The sequence below is a fragment of the Chiloscyllium plagiosum genome, unplaced genomic scaffold (genome assembly GCF_037043375.1).
Source record: "Chiloscyllium plagiosum isolate Xiang-an unplaced genomic scaffold, Cpla_swu_hap1 HiC_scaffold_1, whole genome shotgun sequence".
Taxonomy (NCBI): Eukaryota; Metazoa; Chordata; class Chondrichthyes; order Orectolobiformes; family Hemiscylliidae; genus Chiloscyllium; species Chiloscyllium plagiosum.
Window position 1 is genome coordinate 152,108,460 of NW_028270139.1, and position 25,891 is coordinate 152,134,350.

The 25,891-nt window shown below is 42.3% G+C and overlaps 1 protein-coding gene across 2 annotated transcripts in view; it reads right to left on the minus strand.

Annotated features, from left to right (window-relative positions):
* Positions 1–25,891, minus strand: part of atrn (attractin) — a 412,972-nt gene that overhangs the window by 345,600 nt on the left and 41,481 nt on the right. For both annotated transcript variants that reach the window (XM_087991640.1, XM_087991645.1), the window contains exons 2-3: positions 2,579–2,662; positions 1,307–1,420 (exon numbers count right to left, since the gene is read on the minus strand). In XM_087991640.1, coding sequence (XP_087847766.1) covers positions 1,307–1,420; positions 2,579–2,662 — 198 coding nt within the window. The remainder of the gene's footprint in view (positions 1–1,306; positions 1,421–2,578; positions 2,663–25,891) is intronic.

Here is a 25,891-nt window from a genome sequence, read left to right on the forward strand (position 1 = left end):
CTGAAGTGCCCCACCAGAGTGCACCACTGCCAAATCCCATGGTGTTCAACGCAGCGAAGAACAAATCCATTGGCTGCAGTGGGGGGCATTACATCATAATCAGGAGATTTGTGTTGACCATATGTGATCTGATACCAATACATGGGACTTCATTAGATCCAGATCCAACGTTGGGGACTCCTACGGCAATTCTCTCCTGACTGTGTACCACACTGCGACTATCTCTACTGGGCTTTTTCTGCCAGCGACACAGAACATATTCAAAGACAGAGACGGTGCTGACGATGCCTGGATATTTCCATGAGTAAGACAACATTATACAACGCAGTTGCTTAACCAGTCTAGACAGCTCTCCCAATTTTGGCACTAGCCCCCAGTTGTTAATAAGAAGGATTTTGCAGGGATTTCACCATTGCTGTTTCCAGTCTAAGCCATCTAGTTTCATTCTTTTTTTCTTTTCTAATGGTTGATGCAACTTGCTAGACCATTTCAGAGGTCAGTTGAGAGTCAACCTCATTGCTAACACAAGCAGGCCACACCTCAAGGCAGCAGCTTCTTGCCTTTCACAAGTGAACCAGATGTATTTTCACAACAATCAACAATGGTGTCACAGTTATTTTAATTCCAGATTTTTACTGAATTCAAATTACACTATCTGCCATGGTGTGATTGGAACCAAGCTACCCAGAACATTGCCTAGGGCTCTGGATTACAGGTCACATCACTAGGCCATCACCTCCTTTCACTCCTGGCTCTGCCTGGAATGAGTCATTTCTCTTAACTAAAAGTTTGCTTTTTCCATCCAGACAGGAACTTTTAGTGTCTTTTCTTAAAGAAAGGTTTTACTGATTTCATTTATTTCACAGTATTTGAATTTAATTGATCATTCTTACTGAATTAACACAAGTAGGTACAAAAGTACAAGTCTAAACTCTTGTTACTCTAAATCATTTCACCTGGTCCCAAGCACACAGCATGGAAATCCAATGTGAATCATTACGATGTATGAATTTAGCAACAGCATAGAGGACATCAGGCATGAAAACAAGGCGCAAATCAAATTAAGGCTTTAGAATTACTTTTGGCTCCAATTTTACTGGGGAGGTTTTATTCCATTTTTTTCACATCATGAATCAATTATCTATGTCTTTAATATATGAAACATAAGTATGGCACAGCCTAAATGTAGGACATTCAGACTGCAGCTTTGATTGAGCATGGAGCTACTAAATATTGGACATAAATATATAAATAATTAAATTTAACATTGTAAATCCAGTTGAACAAACTGAGCAACTCTCCTTACCTGAACACAGCTAATAATGGTGCATATACAGAGTCCCCATCATATACATATAAATGGTCCCAGCTGCACTCTGTGGCAAAATGAATGAATCGAAGTCTCAATATCGTGTTTGGCCTAGAATTTAGAAGCAAATTCAGGTTAAGGCAGTCTTCACTTACGATCAGCATTACAAACTTCCAAAAAGTTAATCTCATATCCAGCTCTATGTCTTACCAACTGTGAATTGCAGCATTGAATCACAAAATCAAGCAAGAATTATGGCAAAACCCCTGATCTATATTTTCTCGAATCAAAAACTGTTGTAATGAGCTCCAGTTGGCCTAGTTTATTACTTACATCAATGTGCATTCACCCTACAGATATGAGGCAAAAAACTCTCAATATCCCTACCCTTCCAATACCCAAACCATCCAGTGACTGCAGGAATGCAACAATTGTAAACAGGCTCAAGGAGGGAAACAAATCATGATGTGGAAACAGTCAAGCTTATTTCCTCTTGACCATAGTGGGAAAATCCTGGCATGCATTCTCCTGATCAATCTAATTCCTGTAACTGAGGAAATCCTGCTAGAGACAATGCAACTTTGGACTTTGAAGGGGAACCTCCAACATGCTACTATCTTGTCTCCTCAATCATTAAGCATGTGTTGTGATGAAGATTATTGCTGACTCCTGTATTTACTTTTCTGCTTTAGTGGGCGGAGGTCAATGAGACAGCAATTGACCAAGGGAGACATCCTGGCTTTTGTAGATACAACAGGAAACCATAACTGGGCAAAGTTCTGCATTGTTAGGCAGATACCAGAGTCATAGTTGCACTTCAGCTGATTTAGGGAAGCAATTAGCTTTGGAACACACTATTTCAGTCGCTCAGCTAAGGATGCTGTGGTTCACTACATTGACCTACTTCTTTGTCACATGAAATGAAACAAACTGGCTGGACACTGGAAATTATGACAGAAACTTTGTTAAGATTAAAAATAGGACTCCAGCACCAGCATTTGAGAGGATACAGCTGCGCAACTGTCCACGCTGAGGTAGATTAATCTCGTTATCCTGGTATAGGTCTGGATCAAAGGCTCAAACCAACTGAATAGTATATATACAGATGAGTGATCAGCTATGTGAGCTGCTCTGATACTTCTTTAGCAGTTGCCATAGCATGACTTCTCTGACCTCCTGACAATATACAAATGGAAAATTGAGGAAAAGACATCCATTTAAAAAAAAAATTGGGATTGTGCTTGGTAAAAGGAAGATTCAAATACTCACTGTCCTTCAATAAGCCAAGTACACTTTGTTTTGTATTTATAATTTCCAGGTCCATCAGTAAGATATCCAGATTGTCCAGTTAATCTGTAAAGTAAATCAAATTATAGTTATTGTTGGTACATTGAGAGGTTTAATACAATCAACAACATGTGAAGGTAGTGACTGAAGGAAGGATGAGATGTCTAACAAAAAGAACTACAGATAATTCTCCTATAAAGCCATAATTATGTTCCAGCAAAATCTCGCTTAATAGAAAATTGCTTATTATAAATAATGAGGCCAAGGGAAAAGTGGGGTTAGAGGCAGACGAGTAAAAATTATCTGTCATGATCGGTCAAAAGTTACCTAAAAATTCAACATAACGTATAGCACAGCCTGAATGAAGGTATAAATCAAATTTATCAATGAAACAGAAGTAGATTTAACACAAAACATTTCAAAAGTATTGTTAAAGCAGAGACAGAGAAACATTGTGGTGCATAAGGTAGACTCCGTCATTCTTGTTAAGCAAGCAATATCACAAATTCTCCTCGGAGGGGAAGAAAGTGAGGACTGGAGATGCTGGAGATCAGAGTCAAGAGTGTGGTGCTGGAAAAGGGCTTATGCCCGAAACATCGATTCTCCTGCACCTTGGATGCTGCCTGACCTGCTGTGCTTTTCCAGCAATGCACACTCTATTCTCTTCTCACGCTCAAAATGCTTTATAATATCTAGCTTCTCGTCCAGTGTTACAACCTTTCTTTTGTATTTACCACCCACAATTGTATCACCAAGACGCTTCTTGCTAACATTCTTGTCACTATACCCCTCCATTTTTTCAAAAAAAAAGGAATAATCTAGGAATAGTGCACCTTTCACAGGAAGCTGCTCCATGTATCCCTCTCAGAAAGCTGCTCTCTTCACTGCACCGCTCACAGATTAGATTAGATTCTCTACAGTGTGGAAACAGGCCCTTCGGCCCACATCGACCCTCCGAAGAGTAAGCCACCCTCTTCCGACTAATGCGCCTAACACTATGGGCAATTTAACATGGCACATTTTTGGATTGTGGGTAGAAACCGGAGCACCCGAAGGAAACCCATGCAGACAGAGGGAGAATGTGGAAACTCCACACAGACAGTCGCCCAAGGCTGGAATCGAACCTGGGACCCTGGGCGCTGTGAGGCAGCAGTGCTCACCACTAAGCCAGAGTGCCTCCCACAGAAAGCTGCTCTGTTGGCAGCTGACATCGATTCATGCACAGGATGGCACGAAGACCAGCGTTGACATCAGCACACACACACAACGGCGTGGAGACTACAGCATGGACATTGGCGCATGGGTAGAAACAAAGAACATGAAATGATCACCACCTGAATCGTACTATTGCGAGCAGAGGTGAGCATTCTCAAAAATACCGTTCCTTCATTTCGCAGCAACATTATAACCAAATCACGCTACCAGAATGAGCATTAGCCAAGAACTATCTGAATTGAGTTGAATTTATTGTCACGTGTACCAAGGCACAGTGAAAAGCTTTGTCTTGCAAGCAATACAGGCAGATCACAGAGTTAAGTAGCATAGATAAGTAAATAATAGGTAAACAGCGGCAAAAACAAAAACACAGATATAGGCGAATGTTAAGAGTCTGAGAGTCCATTCAGTATTCCAACAACAGGAGGGTAGAAACTGTTTCAAAACAAGCTGTTGCATGTGTTCAGGCTTCTGTACCTTTTCCCCAATGGTAGAGGTTGTAGAAAAACATTGCCAGGGTGGGATGGATCTTTGAGAATGTTGGCGGCCTTTCCTTGACATTGGGCCTGGTAGATGGATTCTGTAGATGGGAGGTTGGCCTTTGTGAATTTCTGGGCTGAGTTCACCACTCTCTGTAACCATCTCCGATCTTGAATAGTACAGTTCCCAAACTAGGCAGTGATACATTCAGACAGAATGCTCTCGATAGCACACATTGGCAAGGGTATTCGCCACCATGCCAGATTTCCTCAGCTGCCTGAGGAAAGAGAGACGCTGTGAGGTCTTTGTAACCAGTGCGTTTAGATGAAGAGTCCAAGAAAGCTTGCAGATGACCACTCCCAGGAGCTTGACACTCTCCATTTGTTCCACCTCTGTGCTGTTAACACGCATGAGTGACATCCCGCCCAAAGTCAATAATGTGTTCATTGATTTTGCCGGCATTGAGAGCAAGGTTATTCTCAGTGCACCATTTTTCCAGGTCTTCCACCTCCCATCTGTAGTCTGTTTCATCGCCATCTGAAATTCGACCGACTATGGTGGTGTCATCGGTGAACTTGCAAATACCATTAGTCTGGTACTTGGCGACGCAGTCATGGGTATACATTGAGTACAGTAGGGGGCTGAGTGCGCATTCTTGGGGTGAGGCTCCAGTGGTGACTGTTAGAGAGGATGAAATATTGTCCCCAGTCTTCACTGATAGTGGCCTGTGGGTCAGGAAACTGAGGATCTAGTTGTAGAGGATGGGGCTTAGTCTGAGATCACTAAGTTCAGTGATCAGTCTCGAAGGGATAATACTGTTGAAGGCTGAACTGTAGTCAATGAGTAGGATTCTTACGTTGGTTCTTGGTGTCAAGATGTACTGGTCATGGTTCCAGACAGTAGGGAGAGTGTGATATAAATGGGAATGTAACATTAATTGGGTAAACCTCTGCAATTTGGCAGATACCAGCACCATAACTACACTTGAACAAAGTTGTGAGACATATCTGAACAAGCTAATTAAAAATATCTTCCATCTCAATCTAACCCACAAAATTCCAAAAAATATCCCACAATAAATAGTTGTTTGTTAAGAGCATAACACGAGTAGTGATAAAAAAGACATTTTGTCAAAGCTTGTCATCTTGCATTCATCAGGACAATTCCCAAGAAATAACTCAGTGAAAACAACAGTTATCCTGTATGAAGGGAGTGGGGAGGAAAGAAAATATGACTCATTATCTAGTACATTATCCAACGCAATGCCTATACCAGAGTCCACTTGCCAATCAACCAGCACTTTCCTCTCATACAGTAAACACTTAGTTTTCCCTCTTACTTGCACTTATCAGAACATGCAAGAATTCTAAAGAGAAAAACGTTCAACAAAATGTCTTTTTTCCCCAGTAATCTTATTGTAATCTGGCAAGTGAATGCAAAGACTGCTTTATTTTATTACAATCAATATTTACATTCCGAAAAACAATAAGTTTGCAATTTCCTCAGCTGTCAATGTGCATTGTTGCTCCTGCAGAATTAATTAGTCAACTTGTAACTGCAGTTATATGAGACAACGCGCTACTCTCAGATCCTGAGTACTATTTAACATTAATAAGTGCAGCCCATGTTAACAATCTCTCCCACAGTTTAATTCAAACTACTCAATACACAATGTGGAAACTGGCAAAACAATACTCATGTTTTGGGACATTCCACAATCTTCCACAAATGCATGCAAGGCTGCAGCTATCTGCAACTTTTTCTACAAGGAAATAAGCACTAATGAAATTCTGATTAAAAGCTCCACAATTTAATAAAAATCATGGGAAACATTGAAGTGTCTGAGGCAAAGCAGCACAAGGCCAATACACATGTTGAGGATCTAAGCTATTGAGTCCATTTTAACAGGAACTCCCTCAATTTTCCAGACTACTAAAATCAGGGCCCTGCTGCTCTGTATGACAGTCATAAAGTCATAGAGATGTACAGCACGGAAGCAGACCCTTTGGTCCAACTCATCCATGCCAATCAGATATCCCAACCCAATCTAGTCCCACCTGCCAGAACCCGACCCATATTCCTCCAAACCTGTTCATATACCCATCTAGACTCCTGTTAACTGCTGCAATTGTACCAGCCTTCACCACTTCCTCTGGCAGCTCATTCCATACATGTACCACCCTCTGCGTGAAAATTTTGCCCCTTACGTCTCTTTTATATCTTTTCCCTCTCACCCTAAACCTATATCCTCTCGTTCTAGATTCCCCCAGCCCAGGGAAAAGACCTTGTCTATTTACCCTATCCATGCCCCTCATAATTTTATAAACCTCTATAAGGTCACCCCTCAGCCTCCAATGTTCCAGGGGAAGGAGCCCCAGCCTATTCAACTTCTCCCTACAGGTCAAATTTTCCAACCCTGGCAACATGTTTGTATACCTTTTCTGAATCCTTTCAAGTTTCAAATTATCCTTCCGATTGGAAGGAGAGTTTTTTGAAGTAACAAAGAGGCTTGATGACAGAGCAGTAGACATGATCTATGTGAACTTCAGTTAGGCATTTGACATGGGAGACTGGTTAGCAAGGTTAGATCTCATGGAATACAGGGAGAACTAGCCATCTGGATACAGTACTGGCTCAAAAGGTAGAAGACAGAGGGTGGTGGTGGAGGGTTGTTTTTCAGACTGGAGGCCAGCGACCAGTGGAGTGCTACAAGGATCGGTGCTGGGTTCACTACTTTTCGTCATTTATATAAATGATTTGGATGTTAGCAGAAGAGGAATAGTTAGTAAATTTGCAGATGACACCAAAATTGGAGGCATAGTGGATAGCGAGAAGGTTACCTCGGATTACAATGGGACCTTGATTAGATGTGCCAATGGGCTGAGAAGTGGCAGATGGAGTTTAATTTAGATAAATGCAAGATGCTGCATTTTGGGAAAGCAAATCTTTGCAGGACTTATACACTTAATGGTAAGGTCCTAGGGAGTGTTGCTTAACAAAGAGACCTTGGAATGCAGGTTCATAGTTCCTTGAAAGTATAGTCACAGGTAGATAAGATAGTGAAGAAGGCGTTTGGTATGTTTTCCTTTATTGGCCAGAGTACTGAGCATAGGAGTGGCTGTACAGGACATTGGTTTGGCCACTGTTGAAATAGTGTGTGCTATTCTGTTCTCCTCACATGCAACTGTTGTGACTCTGCTCTGCTTCTCATCAGATTCATCTTAAAAGTAAACCATTGCAATCTATTTCCTTCTCAACATGAGAATTGCATCATATACTGTTAAGATTTAAGAATTCTAGTCTGCTGCTGTATTGTTTGGGCGCTGAATAGAAGTATGTACTCTTCAAAGCTAAAATCTAATCACCTCTTGAGCTCCAATGTGATATCATAAGTATACAACATGGATGGCTCTTGTAGTCCAGTGGCAGAATCCCTACCTTTGTGCCAGGAGACCCAGGTTCAAGTCTCACCTGTTCAAGAGATGTGCAAGAACAACTCTGAACAGATTGATTGAAAAATCATTTATTTTACAACACATAAGGGATCATTCAGTCTATTATATCTGTCAGTGTTTTGAACAGCAATCCAATTAACTCCTTGCTCCATTTTTTTCTATTGCAAATGTCTCCTTTTCAGGAATAGATTCAAATCTTCTGTCACTGAGGCAATGAACTTTGAACAAAAATATCAGTAAGAAGGGATAGTTATGAGTATTGTGGTCAAGAGGTCTCATGGAGACGGTAAATAGCAACTAATATTCGGGCACACAAGAATAAGGCAATGAACATGCCTAACTGAGGTCCTGATTACTTTCTAATGTAATTATCATCAGTGTATTCTTGATTAATTTGATGAAGATCAGGATGGACTACAGGTTTAACTAAGACTAAGCAACTACAGCAGATAATCACAGAGTGCTGTCAAAATTCAGCAGGTGTGGCAGGTCTGCAGGAAGAGAAACAGAGTTAATGTTTCAGCTCCAGCATATCTCCTTATGTGACTAATGACAGTAAATTCCGAAGGTGAACATGATCAGCATAATGTTTTCAAATGAACTCCAAAGGGATTGCTCAGTGATCATATATTTCATGCACACTTCTGCATTAACAGTATCATATAGAGTCTGAACTGGAAAACTGCCAAAGTGGTCTGGTTAGTTTTGCAGGTCAGCAATCAATCTTATCAATTATGTTAAGGACAAGCCTTTGTACGCAACTGAATCAGAGAGATCGCGTCTCAGCAATACAGAGATATGTTCTCCCTGCACATACTAGAACAAAACATTAAACTAATACAGTCTTGAGTAGTTTGAAAAAGAATAAGGGCTTGTTCGAAATCTAGTGAATCACCACCCTAAGACTCAAAATTAACAAAACATTGTACTTGCGAAATGGTGAAAATCTCAAACCAGTGGAGGCCTAAAAACACTCAATTTCACCAAGATTATTAAATGTCAGGACAAGGTACAGGAAAGAAATCTAAAACAAACTGTAATCTAAGGGGATACTAGTTTTGCACCAAAATAAAGTTCTGCTTAGGCCATATCTGGAGACTGAGAGATGATCTAGAAGAAATTATTGGCCTTAGAACAAATGCAAAATGATAGCTGGGGACTAATGATTACATTGTAATGAGTGATTAAACAAACTAGAGCTGTATCTGACATTTGAAAACTTGAGAGTGAATTTAATTCAAGTGTTCAAGATATGAAAGAGAATTCTAAGGTGAGTCAAGAGAAACTCTTTTTGCTGGTTAAAAGCTAAGACGGAGAATATAACATCAAGTCAAAGTTGACATTTTAAGGGTCATGTTCAGAAACACAAAAGATGGTAGGAATTTGCAGTTTTCTTCTATTGACAGGAACTGACACTTCACTAACTGTAAACTGCAATTCTGATTATTTAAAGATGTTTGTGAATCAAAGTAATTACAACATATGAGACAAAAGCAGATGTATATGGAGTTCGGTTTCAGGCAAAAACTACATTGTATATCAGGAGAACCCATTACACCATGAAATTGCACTGCAGAAATTTTCCTGAAATCAAGCAGATGTAAAGCAATTGTACGAAGCTGATTTATTTTGGTCTTCTTTATAGTTAGTAATGCCTGTCCTTTTGGTTTCATATTCTTTGCTCTAATATTGAGCAAAACTTTGATATAAAATTTAGAAAACATAGCCAGAGGGTATCAGACTATGATTTGACTCAGGTTAACTGAGGACTTCTTTGTTACAGTGACGTCATCCATAGTTCAAACGCATAAGCCCATGGCAGTCAATTTACTTTGATGCTACGAAGGGAACAGTTGAACTTCAGTGTCTTTTAACATTGAACAATGCTGCTGTTTTTCAAATTATTAGTCATCAAAGAATGCGGCAAGCAAAAAGTCAGAAGTTAAGGATGATTGCCTGAGATAAATCAATCGGTACAAATAAATCTTAATAGCTCCTCATACATGTCAATTTGGTTATGAGAAACAAACGACACAGTTTCTACGACTGAACTCAAATTAAAGCGTGAGAGCAGCAGAATTCGGCCATTCAGCCTAGTGAGTCTGCTCTGCCATTTGATCATGGCTATTATGTGTCTCAATCCCATTCTCCTGGATTCCCTTAACAATTAAGAACCGCTCCTCCCCACCCCACTCCCCAACTCTCTCTTAAATACACTCAATGACCTATTACCACAGAGAGCTATGGAGGCTGAGGTCCACAAATACACCCCCCCACCCCACCCCCAGCTGAAACATTCCTCCTTATCTCAGTGCTAAAGCATCATCCCTTCACCTGAGGCTGTGCCCCCTGCCCCCCGGATGTTAGTCTCTCCGACTACAGGAAGCATCTTCTCTACATCCACTTTATCCAGGCCTCTCAGTATTCTATAAGTTCTAAACAGAACCTTCTTATCCTTCTAATTCCAAATATAAATCCAGAGTCGTCAGCTGGTCCTCACATGACAAGCCCTTCATCCCCAGGATAATTCTTCTAAACTCCTGTGGACCCCCCTCCAATGCTAATACATTCTTCCTTAGATCTTTGTGCTAAAAGTAAGTGTGTACAAGACTTAGTTAACCAGAATGTTCTCCAACTGAAAACTATGGATCAACCAGGAGATCCATTCCCTACTGAAGTCCCGGTCAGAGGTGTGCAAGTCAGGCAACTCTGACATATACAGGCAATGCAGGCACAACCTTCATCAGAGACTCCAAGAGGCAATACCAAGCCACGCTTGATACCCAGACCAATCACACAGAAACCCATCGTTTGTGGCTAGTCTTAAACAACAATGGGCTGTTTGAAATCGAACAGAATCATAGGCAAAAATACATCCCGACCCAACGCGCTCAATGCCTTTGACACTTGCTTTCAGTGGAAGGTCCGTGAAACAATGTTAAACACCCCAATGTCCTTGAATGCACCCGTACCCACGGTCACCATCTCAAACATACATCAGCCTTCTTGAGAGTGAACACATGGAAAGCAACCAGCCCGGATGGAAACCCGAGCCATGCACTCAGCCTGTTGCAACAGCTGGCAGTAGTATTTGCAGATATCTTTAACCTCTTCTTAACTACAATCAGAAGTCTCCTGCTTGCTTCAAGACGACCATGACCATCCTGGTGCCAAAGAAAAATCATGTAGTGTGTCTCAACAACAACCCGATGGCTCTGACCTCCATACTTACGAAGTGCTTCGACAGGTTAGTCATGGCTCACCTCAAATCCAACCTCTCAAATTACCGTGACACTTTGCAATTTGCCTATCGGTGCAACAGATCCATAGCAGACACCATCTCCCTGGCCCTAATCTCATACCTGGAACATCTGGGTAACAATGATACCTACATTAGGATCTTATGTATTGACCAGAATTCCACCTTTCATGCCATAATTCCAAACAAACTCATCTCTAAACTCTGAGAACTAAGTCTCAGCTTCTCCCCTCTTACTGGATCCTTCACTTCCCGAGTCATAGGTTGTAATCAGTTAGAACAGATGACACCACCTCTTCCACCATAATCCTCAACACCAGTGCCCCACAAGTCTGCGTAGTCAGCCCTCTACTATGTTCCTCATACACTCACAACAGTGTGGCCAAATTCAGCCCCAACTCCATTAAAAAGTCTGTGCTGATACCACCATTGTAGGCTGGATCTCAAACAACGACGAGACAGAAAACAGGAGAGAGATTGAGCACTTAGCAGCATGGTGCAAAGACAACAATCTCTCCATCAATGTCAGTAAAACAATGGAACTGGTCTTTGACTTCAGAAGCAGAATGGAGGGCACTGTCTGCATCAACGGTGCCAAGGTACAAATGGTTGAGAGCCTGTTCCTGGGAGGGTGGGTTACCAACAATCAATCCTGATTCACCGATGTCGACAACAATCAAGAAAGCATGACAATGTCTCTACGTCTTCAGGAGGCTAAGGAAATTTGGCATGTCTATCAGGATTCTTGACAACTTTAATAGAAGAAACATGGAAAGCATTTTATGTGGATGCATCACAGCACAGAACATAGAAAAGTACAGCAAAGAACAGGTCCTTTGGTCCACGATGTTGTGCCGAGACTTAATCCTAATGTAAAATATAGTAACATAACTTACGCACCCCTCAACTCACTGCTATCCATGTGCATGTACAGCAATCGCTTAAGTCCCCAATGACTCTGCTTCCACCACCACACTTTGCAACGCATTCCATGCATTCACAACTCTCTGCATAAAGAACCTACCTCTGGCGTCTCCTTTATACCTTCCTCCTAATATCTTCAAACTATGACTTCTCATACCAGTCAATCCTGCCCTGGGGAAAAGTCTCTGGCTATGGACTCTGTCTATTCCTCTAATTGTTTTGTACACCTCGATCAGGTCTCCTCTCTTCCTCCTCCTCTCCTGAGAGAAAGGTCTAAGCTTATTCAAACTTTCCTCATAAGGCAAGCCCTCCAGTCCAGACAACATCCTGGTAAACCTTCTTTGCACCCTCTCCAAAGCCTCTGGTCGCCCTACCTATAGGTAGGGCGACCAGAACTGGACACAATATTCCAACTGTGGTCTCACCAGGAACTTGCAGAGCTGCAGCAAAACCTCATGGCTCTTCAACTCAATCCCCCTGTTAAGCAAAGCCAAAACACCATATGCTTTGTTAACAATCCTATCCACTTGGGTGGCAACTTTGAGGGATCTATGTACTTGCACACCCAGATCCCTCTGTTCCTTCATATTGCCAAGAATTCTGTCTTTAATCCTGTATTCAGCCTTCGATTTCAACCTTCCAAAATGCATTACTTCACATTTATCTAGGTTGAATTCCATCTGCCATTTCTCAGCCCAGCTCTGCATCCTGTCTATGTCGCGCTGTAGCGTGCAACAGCCCTCTGTACTATCGACAATACCTCCAACCTTTGTGTCATCTGCAAATTTATTAACCCACCCCTCAACCTCCTCATCCAAGTCATTTATAAAAACGACAAAGAGCAGAGGCCGAAGAACAGAGCCCTGTGGGACCCCACTCAACACTGTCCTCCAGGCAGAATACTTTCCATCTAAAACCAATCTCTGCCTTCTATCAGCCAGCCAATTCTGAATCTAGATAGCCAAATCTCCCTGTATGCCAGAATTCCTGGCTTTATGAATGAGCCTACCATGGGGAACCCCATCAAATGCCTTGCTGAAGACCATATACACCACATCCACTGCTTGACCGTCGTCGACTTGTCTTGACATCTCCTCAAAGAACTCAATAAGATTCATGAGGCATGATCTGCTCCTCACAAAGTTATGCTGACTGCCTTTAATCACAGTATGCTTTGCCAAACAGTCAAAAATCCTATTCCTCAGAATTCTTTCCAAAACTTTGCTGACCACAGACATAAGACTGACTGGTCTGTAATTGCCAGGGATTTCCCTATTACCCTTCTTGAAAAGAGGAACATTCGCCTCCTTCCAATCCTCCGGTACGACTCCTGTGGAGAGTGAGGAGATTATCCTCACCAGCGGCTTAGCAACCTCCTTTCTCGCTTCCCGGAGCAGCCTAGGATAAATCTGGTCCGGCCGTAGGGACTTATCAATCTTAATGTTTTCCAAAATTCCTAGCACATTAACTTCATCAATCTTGATCTGGTAAGACTGTTTCCCAGCTCCTCTAAGTTTTCATTTACAACAGGTTCCCTTTCCTTGGTGAAAACTGAAGCAAAAAACTCGCTTAGAGCTTCCCCTATCTGCTCAGATGGTTTGACAACTGTTATTCCCAACATCGCAAGAAACTTCAGAGGGTTGCAAACACAGCCGAATCCATCAAGCAAAGCAGCCTTCCACCCAATGACTCCATCTACACTTCCTGCTGCCTCGGGAAAGCAACCAGCATAATAAAAGAACTTCCCCAGTTATACACTCCTTTCATCCTCTTCTATCGGGCAGAAGATACAATGGTTTGTAAACACATACAAATAGATTCAAAAACAGCTTCATTCCAGCTGTTATCAGACTCTTGAATGGACCTGTCAAATGTTCATGCTGATCTCTCTCTGCACTTTCTTGGTGGCTCTGACACCATTCTGTGCTTTGTTCTGCTATGCTAATGCATTTTGTATGGTACAATCTGCCTGTATAGCATGCAACACAACACTTTTCACTGCACGTCAGTACATGTGACAACAATAAGTCAAACTGCTCAATATTCCAAATGTGGTATGACCACAGCCCTTATACATCTTGCACATGTGATCTTGCATTCTAGCCCTCTTGAAATAAATGCTAACATTGCTTTTGCATTCCTAATTGCCCAGTGAACCTGCGTGTTAACCTTAACCAAATCCTGATCTAGGACTCTCAAGTCTCTGTGCTTCAGATTACCAAGCCTTTCCACATTTACAAAATAGTCCATGCCTCTATTCTTCCTTCCAAAGTGCATAACGTCACACTTAGCCATATTGTATCCCATCTGCCACTCTTCGCCCACTCTTCTTGCCTGTCCAAGTCCTTCTGTAGTCTCCTCACTTCGTCAACACTACTTATCCCACCACCCATCTTTGTGTCATCAGCAAACTTAACAATAATGCCCTCAGTCCCTTCAGCCAGATTGTTAACATACAACGTGCAAACCTTTTGGAGCGCTGCTCCTTCATCATGTAAAGTCTCCCACCTCAGCAGTCTAAAAGCTTGTGAGTTCAATTTAACCTGCTGGACTATAACCTGGTGTCATGTTACTTCAGAAAATAATTGAATTAATGGCTTTGTATGCTCCCAAATGGTCCTAGATAAGTTCACCAGAAATCTATTTGTCTTTTCACTACCCCCAAACTCAATTAGTTGTACATGATAACATCCACTCATGTTTTAGTGGGGTCAATAATTATGAGTGATTCACATTTCACGCCTTAATCTAACATTATAAAGGCTTTCACTGGTCTAGATCAGCTAGGAGGACTGTAGGTATCTACCGCACTCTGAAAAAACTTTCCTCGCATGTCTCCTTTAAACTTCCCCCTCTCACCTTAAACCTAGTTTTACTCATCCGAGAGAACGAGATCTTTCTGGACAAGACCTTCAGCGATGTTATTACACCAATCATGCCAGAAGAGAGCAGATGATGAGGAAGGCGGAGAGGAGACAGGTGCAAGAGACCCCGGGAGAAGTACCTGTCAGGAACAAGTTGAAGCTTTTGGAAGCAGAGACTGATGACACTGCCAGTTCGCAAGGCGGCCAAGTTTGTCAATCAAAAGTTGCCGCAGAGGCAGAGCGGAAGAGTCGGACATCGCACAGAGCTGTGGTAATAGGGGACTCCATCGTGAGAGGAACTGACCGGGGTTTTTGTGGCAGCAGACGGAATTTAAGGATGGTGTGTTGCCTTCCTGGTGCTAGAGTGAAAGCCATCGTGTATAGAGTGCAGGAAATCCTCAAGGATGAGGGTGAAGAGCCAGAGGTGGTGGTACATGTCGGCACAAATGATGTTGGGAAGAAGAGGAGGAACATACTACAGCGAGACTTTGGAGAACTAGGAAGAAGGCTGAAAAGCAAGACGTCCAAGGTGGTTATCTCCGGTTTGCTTCCAGTTCCTCGGGCTAGTGTGGCCAGAAACAGGGAGATAATGGACTTGAACGTGTGGTTGGGGAACTGGTGCAGGAAGCAAGGATTTAAGTTCTTGGATCACTGGGGTATATTTTGTGGTAAACATAAATTCTACAAGAGAGACGGCTTGCACCTTAATAGGTTAGGGACCAGCATTCTGGCAGGCAGGTTTTCTACTGCAACACCGCTACATTTAAACTAAGTAGCGGGGGGGGAAGGGACAAACTGGATGTTTAAAAAGGAAATTGAAGGGAAAGTTAGAACAAGAGAAGTCAAGAAAGACAACTGTATCAATGAGGCAGAAAACTTGGAAAGGCATCATGCTGTAAGGTTGAGTGAAATACGGGTTGATGGGAAGGGTGAGAGCAGTAACAAATTAAAAATACTATACATGAATGCACGAAGCATTAGACATAAGATGGATGAGCTTGAGGCTCTTTTGGAAATTGGCAGATACGATATTGTGGGGATAACTGAGACGTGGCTTCAAGTGGACAGGGCCTGGGAAATGAATATTCAAGGATACATGTGCTTTCGGAAGGACAGACTGACGGGCAGAGGGGGTGGGGTGGCCTTGTTGGTAAGGGACGATATTCAGTCCCTTGCGCGGGGGGACCTAGAGTCAGGGGATGTAGAGTCAGTGTGGATAGAGCTTCGAAATACCAAGGGTAAAAAGACCCTCTTGGGAGTCATCTACAGGCCCCCAAACAGTAGTCTGGATGTCGGATGTAAATTAAATCAGGAGCTGAAATTGGCCTGTCGCAAAGATGTCACTACAGTTGTTATGGGGGATTTTAACATGCAGGTAGACTGGGAAAATCAGGATGGTATTGGCCTCAAGAAAGAGACTTTGTGGAGTGCCTCAGAGATGGATTCTTAGGGCAGCTGGTGCTGGAGCCGACCAGGGAGAAGGCAATTCTGGATCTGGTATTGCGTAACGAACCAGAATTGGTCAGAGACCTCGAAGTGAAGAAGCCATTGGGAAGTAGTGACCATAATACAATAAGCTTCAATCTGCAATTTGAGAGGGAGAGGGTACAGTCGGAAGTGACAGTACTTCTGTTAAATAAAGGGAATTATGGAGCTATGAGGGAGGAGCTGGCCAAAGTACAATGGTGCAATACCTTAGCAGGGATGACAGTGGCGGAGGAACAATGGCGGATATTTCTGTGTATAATGCAGAAGTTGCAGGATCAGTTCATTCCAAAAAGGAAGAAAGATCCCAGGAGGAGGCATGGGCGGCCGTGGCTGACGAGGGAAGTAAAGAAACATATAAAGTTAAAAGAGAAAAAGTATAACATAGCTAAGATAAGTGGGAAAACTGAGGACTGGGAAGCTTTTAAAGAGCAACAGAGGATTACTAAGAAGGAAATACGCAGAGGAAAAATGAGGTACGAAGGTAAACTGACCAAGAATATTAAGGAGGATAGTAAAAGCTTTTTTAGGTATGTGCAAGGCAAAAAAATGGTTAGGACAAAAATTGGGCCCTTGAAGACAGAAACAGGGGAATATATTACTAGGAACAAAGAAATGGCAGAGGAATTAAATGGGTACTTCAGATCTGTGTTCACTTGGGAAGACACAAGCAATCTCCCAGAGGTAACAGTGGCTGAAGGACCTGAACTTAAGGGAATTTATATTTGCCAGGATTTGGTGTTGGAGAGACTGTTAGGTCTGAAAGTTGATAAGTCTCCGGGGCCTGATGGTCTGCATCCCAGGGTACTGAAGGAGGTGGCTCGGGAAATCGTGGATGCGTTGGTGATTATTTTCCAGAGTTCAATAGATTCGGGGTCGGTTCCTGAGGATTGGAGGGTGGCTAATGTTATACCACTTTTTAAGAAAGGTGGGCGAGAGAAAGCAGGAAATTATAGACCAGTTAGTCTGACCTCAGTGGTGGGAAAGATGCTGGAGTCTATTATAAAGGATGAAATTACGGCACATCTGGATAGTAGTAACAGGATAGGACAGAGTCAGCATGGATTTATGAAGGGGAAATCATGCTTGACTAATCTTCTTGAATTTTTTGAGGATGTAACTATGAAGTTGGACGAGGGAAATCCAGTAGATTTAGTGTACCTGGACTTCCAGAAAGCTTTTGATAAAGTCCCACACAGGAGGTTAGGGAGTAAAATTAGGGTGCATGGTATTGGGGGCAAAGTACTAAATTGGATTGAAAATTGGTTGCCTAATATGAAACAAAGGGTAGTGATAAACGGCTCCATTTCCAAAAGGCAGGCAGTGACCAGTGGGGTACCGCAGGGATCCGTGCTGGGACCGCTGCTTTTTACAATATATGTTAATGATATAGAAGATGGTATCAGCAATAACATTAGCAAATTTGCTGATGATACAAAGCTGGGTGGCAGGGTGAAAAGTGATGAGGATGTTAGGAGATTACAGGGTGACCTGGACAAGTTAGGTGAGTGGGCAGATGCATGGCAGATACAGTTTAATGTGGATAAATGTATGGTTATCCACTTTGGTAGCAAGAACAGGAAGGCAGACTACTACCTCAATGGAATCAATTTATGTAAAGGGGCAGTACAGAGAGATCTGGGTGTTCTTGTACACCAGTCAATGAAGGCAAGCATGCAGGTACAGCAGGTAGTGAAGAAGGCTAATAGCATGCCGGCCTTCATAACAAGAGGAATTGAGTATAGAAGCAAAGAGGTGCTTCTGCAGCTGTACAGGGCCCTGGTGAGACCACACCTGGAGTACTGTGTGCAGTTCTGGGTCTCCAAATTTGAGAAAGGACATTCTGGCTATTGAGGGAGTGCAGTGTAGGTTCACAAGGTCAATTCCTGGAATGGCAGGATTACCTTACACTGAAAGACTGAAGCGACTGGGCTTGTATACCCTTGAGTTTCGAAGATTGAGAGGGGATCTGATTGAGACGTATAAGATTATGAAAGGATTGGACACTCTGGCAGTAGGAAACGTATTTCCACTGATGGGCGAGTGCCGAACCAGAGGACACAGCTTAAAATTACGGGGTAGACCATTTAGGACAGAGCTCAGGAGAAACTTCTTCACCTAGAGAGTGGTGGCTGTGTGGAATGCTCTGCCCCAAAGGGCAGTGGAGGCCCACTCTCTGGATTCATTTAAGAAGGAGTTGGATAGAGCTCTCAAAGATAATGGAATCAAGGGTTATGGAGATAAGGCAGGAACAGGATACTGATTAGGAATGATCAGCCATGATTATATTGAATGGCGGTGCAGGCTCGAAGGGCTGAATGGCCTACTCCTGCGTCTATTGTCTATTGTCTATTTAAAGAAAATTACTTTTGGAGCAAAAGCAATATTGTTACCTTATTTTTAAAATAATTTTGATAGAATAATCTACAAATTCTAAAATTCCTCAGTTCACAGACTAAAACAGGATGATGCCAACAGGAACCAGAACAGTGACTGAATTCACCACAGAACAGTACAGGTCCTTTGAATCACCATAATGCCATTCTAAATAATCCCATACACATACACATGGTCCGTATCTCTCTGTTCCCTGCTTATTCACGTGTCTGTCTAAATGCCTCTTAAACTTTGCAATCTTAGTCACAGGTATACAGGATGGTTAAGGCAGTGATTAGCACGTTTGCCTTCATCGCTCAGACCTTTATGTATAGGATTGGAGCATCAAGCTGAGGTTGTTCAGGATGTTGGTGAGGCCTCTTCTGGAATAATGTGTCCAGTGCTGGTCGCCCTGTTATAGCAAGATTATAATTAAACTGGACAGGGTTCAGCAAAGATTTAACAGGATGTTGCCAGGACTGGAGGGTTTAAGGTATAAAGACTGGAAATTTCTTCACTGGAGCATAGAAGGTTGAGAAGTGACCTGAGAAAGGTTAATCAAATCATGAGGGGCACAGATAAGCTGAATGACAAGTGTCTTTTCCCAGGGTCAGGGAGTTCAAAACTAGGGACAAATTTTCAATATGAGAGGAGAAAGATTTAAAAAGGACATGAGGGCCAACTTTTCTTTTACAGTGGTTTCCGTGTGGAATGAAAAATGGTGGATGCAGATACAGTTTCAATATTTAAAAGACATTTGGATAAGTTCATGAATGGGAAAGGTTTGGAGGGCTGTGGGCCAAGTGCAGGCAGGTGGGACTGGTTTAGTTTAGGAACATGGTCAGTGTGGACCGGTTGGACCGAAGGATCTGTTTCCATGCTATTATGACTCTAACTCTACCTTCCTGTTAGCATGTTGCAGACACCTGTCAACCTCTGTCTAAGAAAGAAACTTGCCTTGCAGAACTACTTTAAACTTACCCCCTTTCACCTTAGACCTATGCCCCCGGGTATTTGACATTTTCACCCTTGGAAAATGAATCCGACTATCCAAATTATCCATGCCTCTCCTAATGAAAACAATCCAAGTTTGTCCAAGCTTTCCTCATAGCAATGGCATTCCAAGCCAGAAAACATCCTGGTAAACCTCTTTTGCACTTTCTCCACAGCCTCCACATCCTTCCTAAAGTATGCCAACTAGAGCTGCACACAATATCCCTCAAGGCCTAATTAGAGCTTATAAAGTTGCAAAATGATTTGCAAACATAATGAGCTGGAAATGTGTTGCTGGAAAAGCGCAGCAGGTCAGGCAGCATCCAGGGAACAGGAGAATCGACGTTTCGGGCATAAGCCCTTCTTCAGGCTTATGCCCGAAACGTCGATTCTCCTGTTCCCTGGATGCTTTCTGACCTGCTGCACTTTTCCAGCAACACATTTCCAGCTCTGATCTCCAGCATCTGCAGACCTCACTTTCTCCTGCAAACATAATGACCCAAACGATGAAAACAAGCACGCTATACTCTTTCTTTACGACATCATCTAATTGTGTTGCCACTTTCAGGAACTATGGACTTGCACGTCGAGATCCCTCAGTACATCAATGTTCCCAAGAGGTCTGTCATTTACTGTATACACTCCTTTTGCACTTTACCTATTAAAAAGCATCATCGCACACATGTCCAGATTAACCTCCAACTTGAATTTCTCCACCCAGTTTTCCAGGCAATCTCTAACCTGCTGCACTCTTTGACAAAATTCCTCACTATCCACAACTCGACCAATTTTAGTGCCATCTGCAAACTTACTAATCAGACCACCTACATTTTCATCCAAATAGAGTCAGAGATGTACAGCACAGAAACAGATCCTTCGGTCCAACCCGTCCAGGCCGACCAGATATCCCAACTCAATCTAGTCCCACCTGCTAGCACCCGGCCCATATCCCTCCAAACCCTTCCTATTCATATACCCATCCAGATGCCTCTTAAATGTTGCAATTGTACTAGCCTCCACCACTTCCTCTGGCAACTCATTCCATGTTCATATCACCCTCTGCATTAAAATGTTGCCCCTTAGATCTCTTTTATATCTTTCCCCTCTCACCCTCAACCTATGCCCTCTAGTTCTGGACTCCCCAGCCCCAGGAAAAAGACTTTGTCTATTTATCCTATCCATGCCCCTCATGATTTTATAAGTCTCCATAAGGTCACCCCTCAGCTTCCGACGCTCCAGGGAAAACATCCCCAGCCTATTCAACCTTTCCCTATAGCTCAAATCCTCCAACCCTGGCAACATCCTTGTAAATCTTTTCTGAACCCTTTCAAGTTTCACAACATCTTTCCGATAGGAAGGAGACCAGAATTGCATGCAATATTCCAACAGTGGCCTAACCAATGTCCTGCAACATGATCTTCCAACTCCTGTACTCAATACTCCGACCAATAAAGTGTACCTAATGCCTTCTTCACTATCTTATCTACCTGCGACTCCAAGGAGCTATGAACCTGCACTCCAAGGTCTCTTTGTTCAGCAACACTCCCTAGGACCTTACCATTAAGTGTATAAGTCCTGCTAAGATTTGCTTTCCCAAAATGCAGCACCTCACATTTATCTAGATTCATCTCCATCTGCCACTTCTTAGCCCATTGGCCCATCTGGTCAAGATCCTGTTGTAATCTTCGCTGTCCACTACACCTCTAATCATTTATATAAATTAGTAACAAGACAGCTCAGCACTGAGCCTTGCAGAATGCCACTGTTCATAGACCTCTAATCAGAAAAAAACACCCCTCCACAATTACCCTCAGTCTTTGATGAATAAGCCAATTTTGAATCCAACTTACTGTGACAATCTTACGAATTATCCTACAACGAGGGCCCTTGTCAAATGCCTTAGTCAAGGCCCACGTCGATAACATACATGATCCTACCTTTATCAGTCACTTTCTCCAAAACCTCAATCAAATTTGAGAAACCAGACGTCCCCCATATAAAACTATGCTGATTATCCCTAACAAGTTCATTCTTTTCCAAATGCAAATAATTTCTATTACTAAGAATCTTTATCAATAACTTTCATACCACTGATCTAATGCTCACCAACCTATACGTTCCTGCATTATCCTTATTGTCCTGAAACAAAGGAACTGCACTGGCTATTATTCAGTCTTTTGGGACTTAACCTGTAGCTAAGGAGGATACAAAGATTTCTGTCAAGGCCCCAGCAATCTCCTCCTTTGCTTCCTTCAGTATCCGAGAATCAATCCCATTAGGCTCTGGTGACTTATCTGCCTTCACGATTTTCAAGACACCCAACACCATCACCACAATGTTGGCATGCCCCAGAATATCAACAAACTCTTCCTAATCTCACCATTTTCCATGTCCTTCCCCTTAGTAAATACTAATGTCGTCACCCACTTCTTCTGGCTCCACACAAATTCCCTCTTTTGTCCTGGAGTGGATCTTACCCTTTCCCTCGCCATCCTCTTGCTCCTAATACATGTGAAACATGCCTTGGGATTCTCCTTAATACTACTGGCCAAGGGCGTTTCATGTCCCTTTCAGCCCTCTTAATTTCTTTTTCCCTTAATTTCTGATTCTTTTATAATCCTTCAGGATTTTCTCTGATTTCAGTTTCCTAAACTTTATATATGCATCCTTTTTTCATTTTTGACTAATCTCATCATCCAAAGCTCACATATCTTGCTGTCCTTATCATTCATTCTCACAGAAGAATGCTAGTGCTGAACTGAGATTAACTGGCCTTTAAAAGATTCTCACATCAGAAGTGGATTTAGCCTCCATCAGCAACCCCCAACCTAATTTTGCCAGTTCTTGTCTAATACTATTATAATTAGCCTGCCCACTACCTCCACACCTACATAAATCTACATAATTTTTCAAAAAATCCTCCTCTGTCCAATCTAAGCTTCTGGAACCATTCATCATTGGGAAAGTTGAAATCATTCAGTATAACAACCCCCTGTTGATTTTAGATATTTCCAAGATCTGCTTACATCTCTGTTCGTCTACTTCCTGCTGGCAATTATAGTATAACCATATCATCTCGATTGCACCTTTCTTATTGCTGAGTTCTTTCCATACGGACTCGCTGTAGGAGCCCTCCAAGAGGAGACATGGTTACTAAGTTTGCAGATGCCACATCTATCTACTAGGCCACCAATTTTGAAGGTTTTCTAAGATTACAAAGTCACTAAATGAGTCAATGCACTGAAAGTTCAATTTGGATAAATGCGAAGACTTACATTTTGGTGCAACAGGGGCAGGACTTATACAATAAATGACAGGGCCTTGGGTAATGTTGTAGATTAGAGAGACGTAGAGCTTCAGGGACATAAATTCTTAAAGTTTTTTTTTCCACATTTAGCTAGTGTGGTTTAAATGATGTTTAACACTTTTGCTTTCATTGCTCAAAACACTGAGTTTTGGAGTTAGGACGTCACACTGACATGACATTGGTGAGGACTCTTCTGGAATACAGTGTGCAGTTTTGGTCGCCCTGTTATAGGAAGGATGTTATTAAGCTAGAGAAGCTTCAAAAGAGGTTTACCAGGATGTTGCTGGGTATGGAAGGTTTGACTTATAAAGAAGGGTTGGATAGGCTGGGACGTTTTCACTGCAGCGTAGGAGGTTGACAGGTGATCTTAGAGAAGTTTATAAAATCATGAGGGGTACAGACAGGGTTAATAGTAGGTGCCTTTTGCCAAGGATGGGGGATTTCAGTACTCGGGACACATTTTTTAGGAGAGAAGAAATATTTAAAAAAGACGTAGGAATAATCTTTTTAGAAGGTGGTTCGTGCGGGAATGAACTTTCTAAGAAAGTGGTGGATGTGAGCACAACTTTTAAAAGAGACTGAGATAAATACATGACTATGGAAGGTTTGGAGAGATATGGGACAGGAGCGGGCAAGTGGGACTAGTTTAATTTGGCATTATGTTTGACATGGACTGGTTATGCGCAAGGGTCTGTTTCCTGTCTCTATGACTCTTTCCAGAACATAGTGCTCTAAGAAGTTGTGTCAAAAACATTCAGTGAACTAATTCTCCAGAATTTGCCAGACTGATTCTACCAAAAACATGTGGATTCAAGTCATTTATTTCCTCATGTACATTAAAACATAGACCAATACAGCACAGAACAGGCCCTTCGGCCCACGATGTTGTGCCGAACATTTGTCCTAGCTTAAAGCACCAATCCATGTACCTATCCAATTGCTGCTTAAAGGTCACCAATGATTCTGACTCTGCCACTCCCACAGGCAACACATTCCATGCCCCCACCACTCTCTGGGGAAAGAACCTACCCCTCACATCCCCCCTATACCTCCCACCCTTCACCTTAAATTTATGTCCCCTTGTAACACACTGTTGTACCCGGGGAAAAAGACTCTGACTGTCTACCCTATCTACTCCCCTGATCATCTTATAAACCTCTATCAAGTCACCCCTCATCCTTCTCCGTTCCAATGAGAAAAGGCCTAGCACTCTCAACCTATCCTCGTACGACCTATTCTCCATTCCAGGCAACATCCTGGTAAATCTCCTCTGCACCCTCTCCAAAGCTTCCACATCTTTCCTAAAATGAGGCGAACAGAACTGCACACAGTACTCCAAATGTGGCCTTACCAAGGTCCTATACAGCTGCAGTTGAAACTTTATTGCTGGAACAGCACAGCAGGTCAGGCAGCATCCAGGGAACAGGAGATTCGACGTTTCGGGCACAGGCCCTTCCTGAAGAAGGGCCTGTGCCCGAAACGTCGAATCTCCTGTTCCCTGGATGCTGCCTGACCTGCTGTGCTGTTCCAGCAATAAAGTTTCAACTTTGATCTCCAGCATCTGCAGACCTCACTTTCTCCTCCTATACAGCTGCAACATCACCTCACAACTCTTGAATTCAATCCCTCTGCTAATGAACGCTAATACACCATTGGCCTTCTTACAAGCTCTGTGGAGGCTTTTATTTATTTAAAAAAAGTTAGGAAGGCATGACATAATACTGACCTAAACTTACCAGGTTCAAGAAGACATTTGACTGCTTATGACAGGCAACGTAAACACTGAAGCATTCATTTTATTTTGACTTCAGAGTATAGAACTCAAGAGTTTAGTTGGGAAGAATTAAAAGTTCTGTTTAAAACCAGTTTTAGCTTTTTCTCCCAGCGTAGTTCAGTTCAGGCTGAAGGAAATCGGTCACTGCAGCAGCAGCTTTTTTTCCCTGCCCTAGTTTTTGGAGTTTCCAAGTCAGGAGAGTTTAGGACAAAAATCTTCACAGTGCTATAACTGAAAATGTTTTACCCGTCAGAATTATGGGAAGAGTTCACAACATCAGGTGCTGAAAGCAAACTTAAGTTATATCGACAGTTGAAGAGAAAGAAACTGGAAGCAGTCACTGAAGTAAAACTTGACGTGAAACTGGAGTATTATTTCTCTGGACTCAAGTCTCTGTTACAAAAAGTTGAGAAACTGATGAAAACTTTGTTTAGTGTTTTATTAAATCTTTGTAATATATATATCTCTTGGTGCTTCTTTAAATTTCATTTTGTCTACTGTTGTTAAATAATATGTGCAGCCTCATTTGAGCTAAAATCAGTGACAATCACAACACTAACTAACAGAACACAAAAAACACAAAATCTATGAAGTCAGGCTTCATTCTGGAAACAGACTTGTTCAGTAGTATCATCAGCTGGGATCAAACAGTACACACATTCGACATCTTGAACTTTCAAAGTAAGATCACCATTCAAGAACTGAATGATTACCCACAGAAACTATATCGAGCGAAGATTTCTAATTGCACAACACCTGGAAATTTTTAATGCTAACTAGAAATCAATATTTAACGTGGAACTTCATTGATTCCCATTAAATTAGTTCAGAAGGGAGATGGGAACCAGATCAACAGATCAGAGGAGAGGGGAGTGGTTGAATGGACAGAAATAGAATGCAGACAGTTTGTCATGAAGAATACACAGTTGATAAGGCAAATGGATGGGTTAAAGTGTGTCTGTTTCAATATATGGAATGTCAGGAGTATGAGTGATGAACTTAGAACATGCATCAGTATTTGGAACTACAACATTGTTGCCTTAGCAGAGACATGGATTTCACAGGGGCAGGGATGATTGCTCGATGTTCCGGGGTTTCGAGCTTTTAAAAACAGAGGGGGATAAAAGAGGAGGAGGAACAGCATTGTTAATTACAGAGTGCAT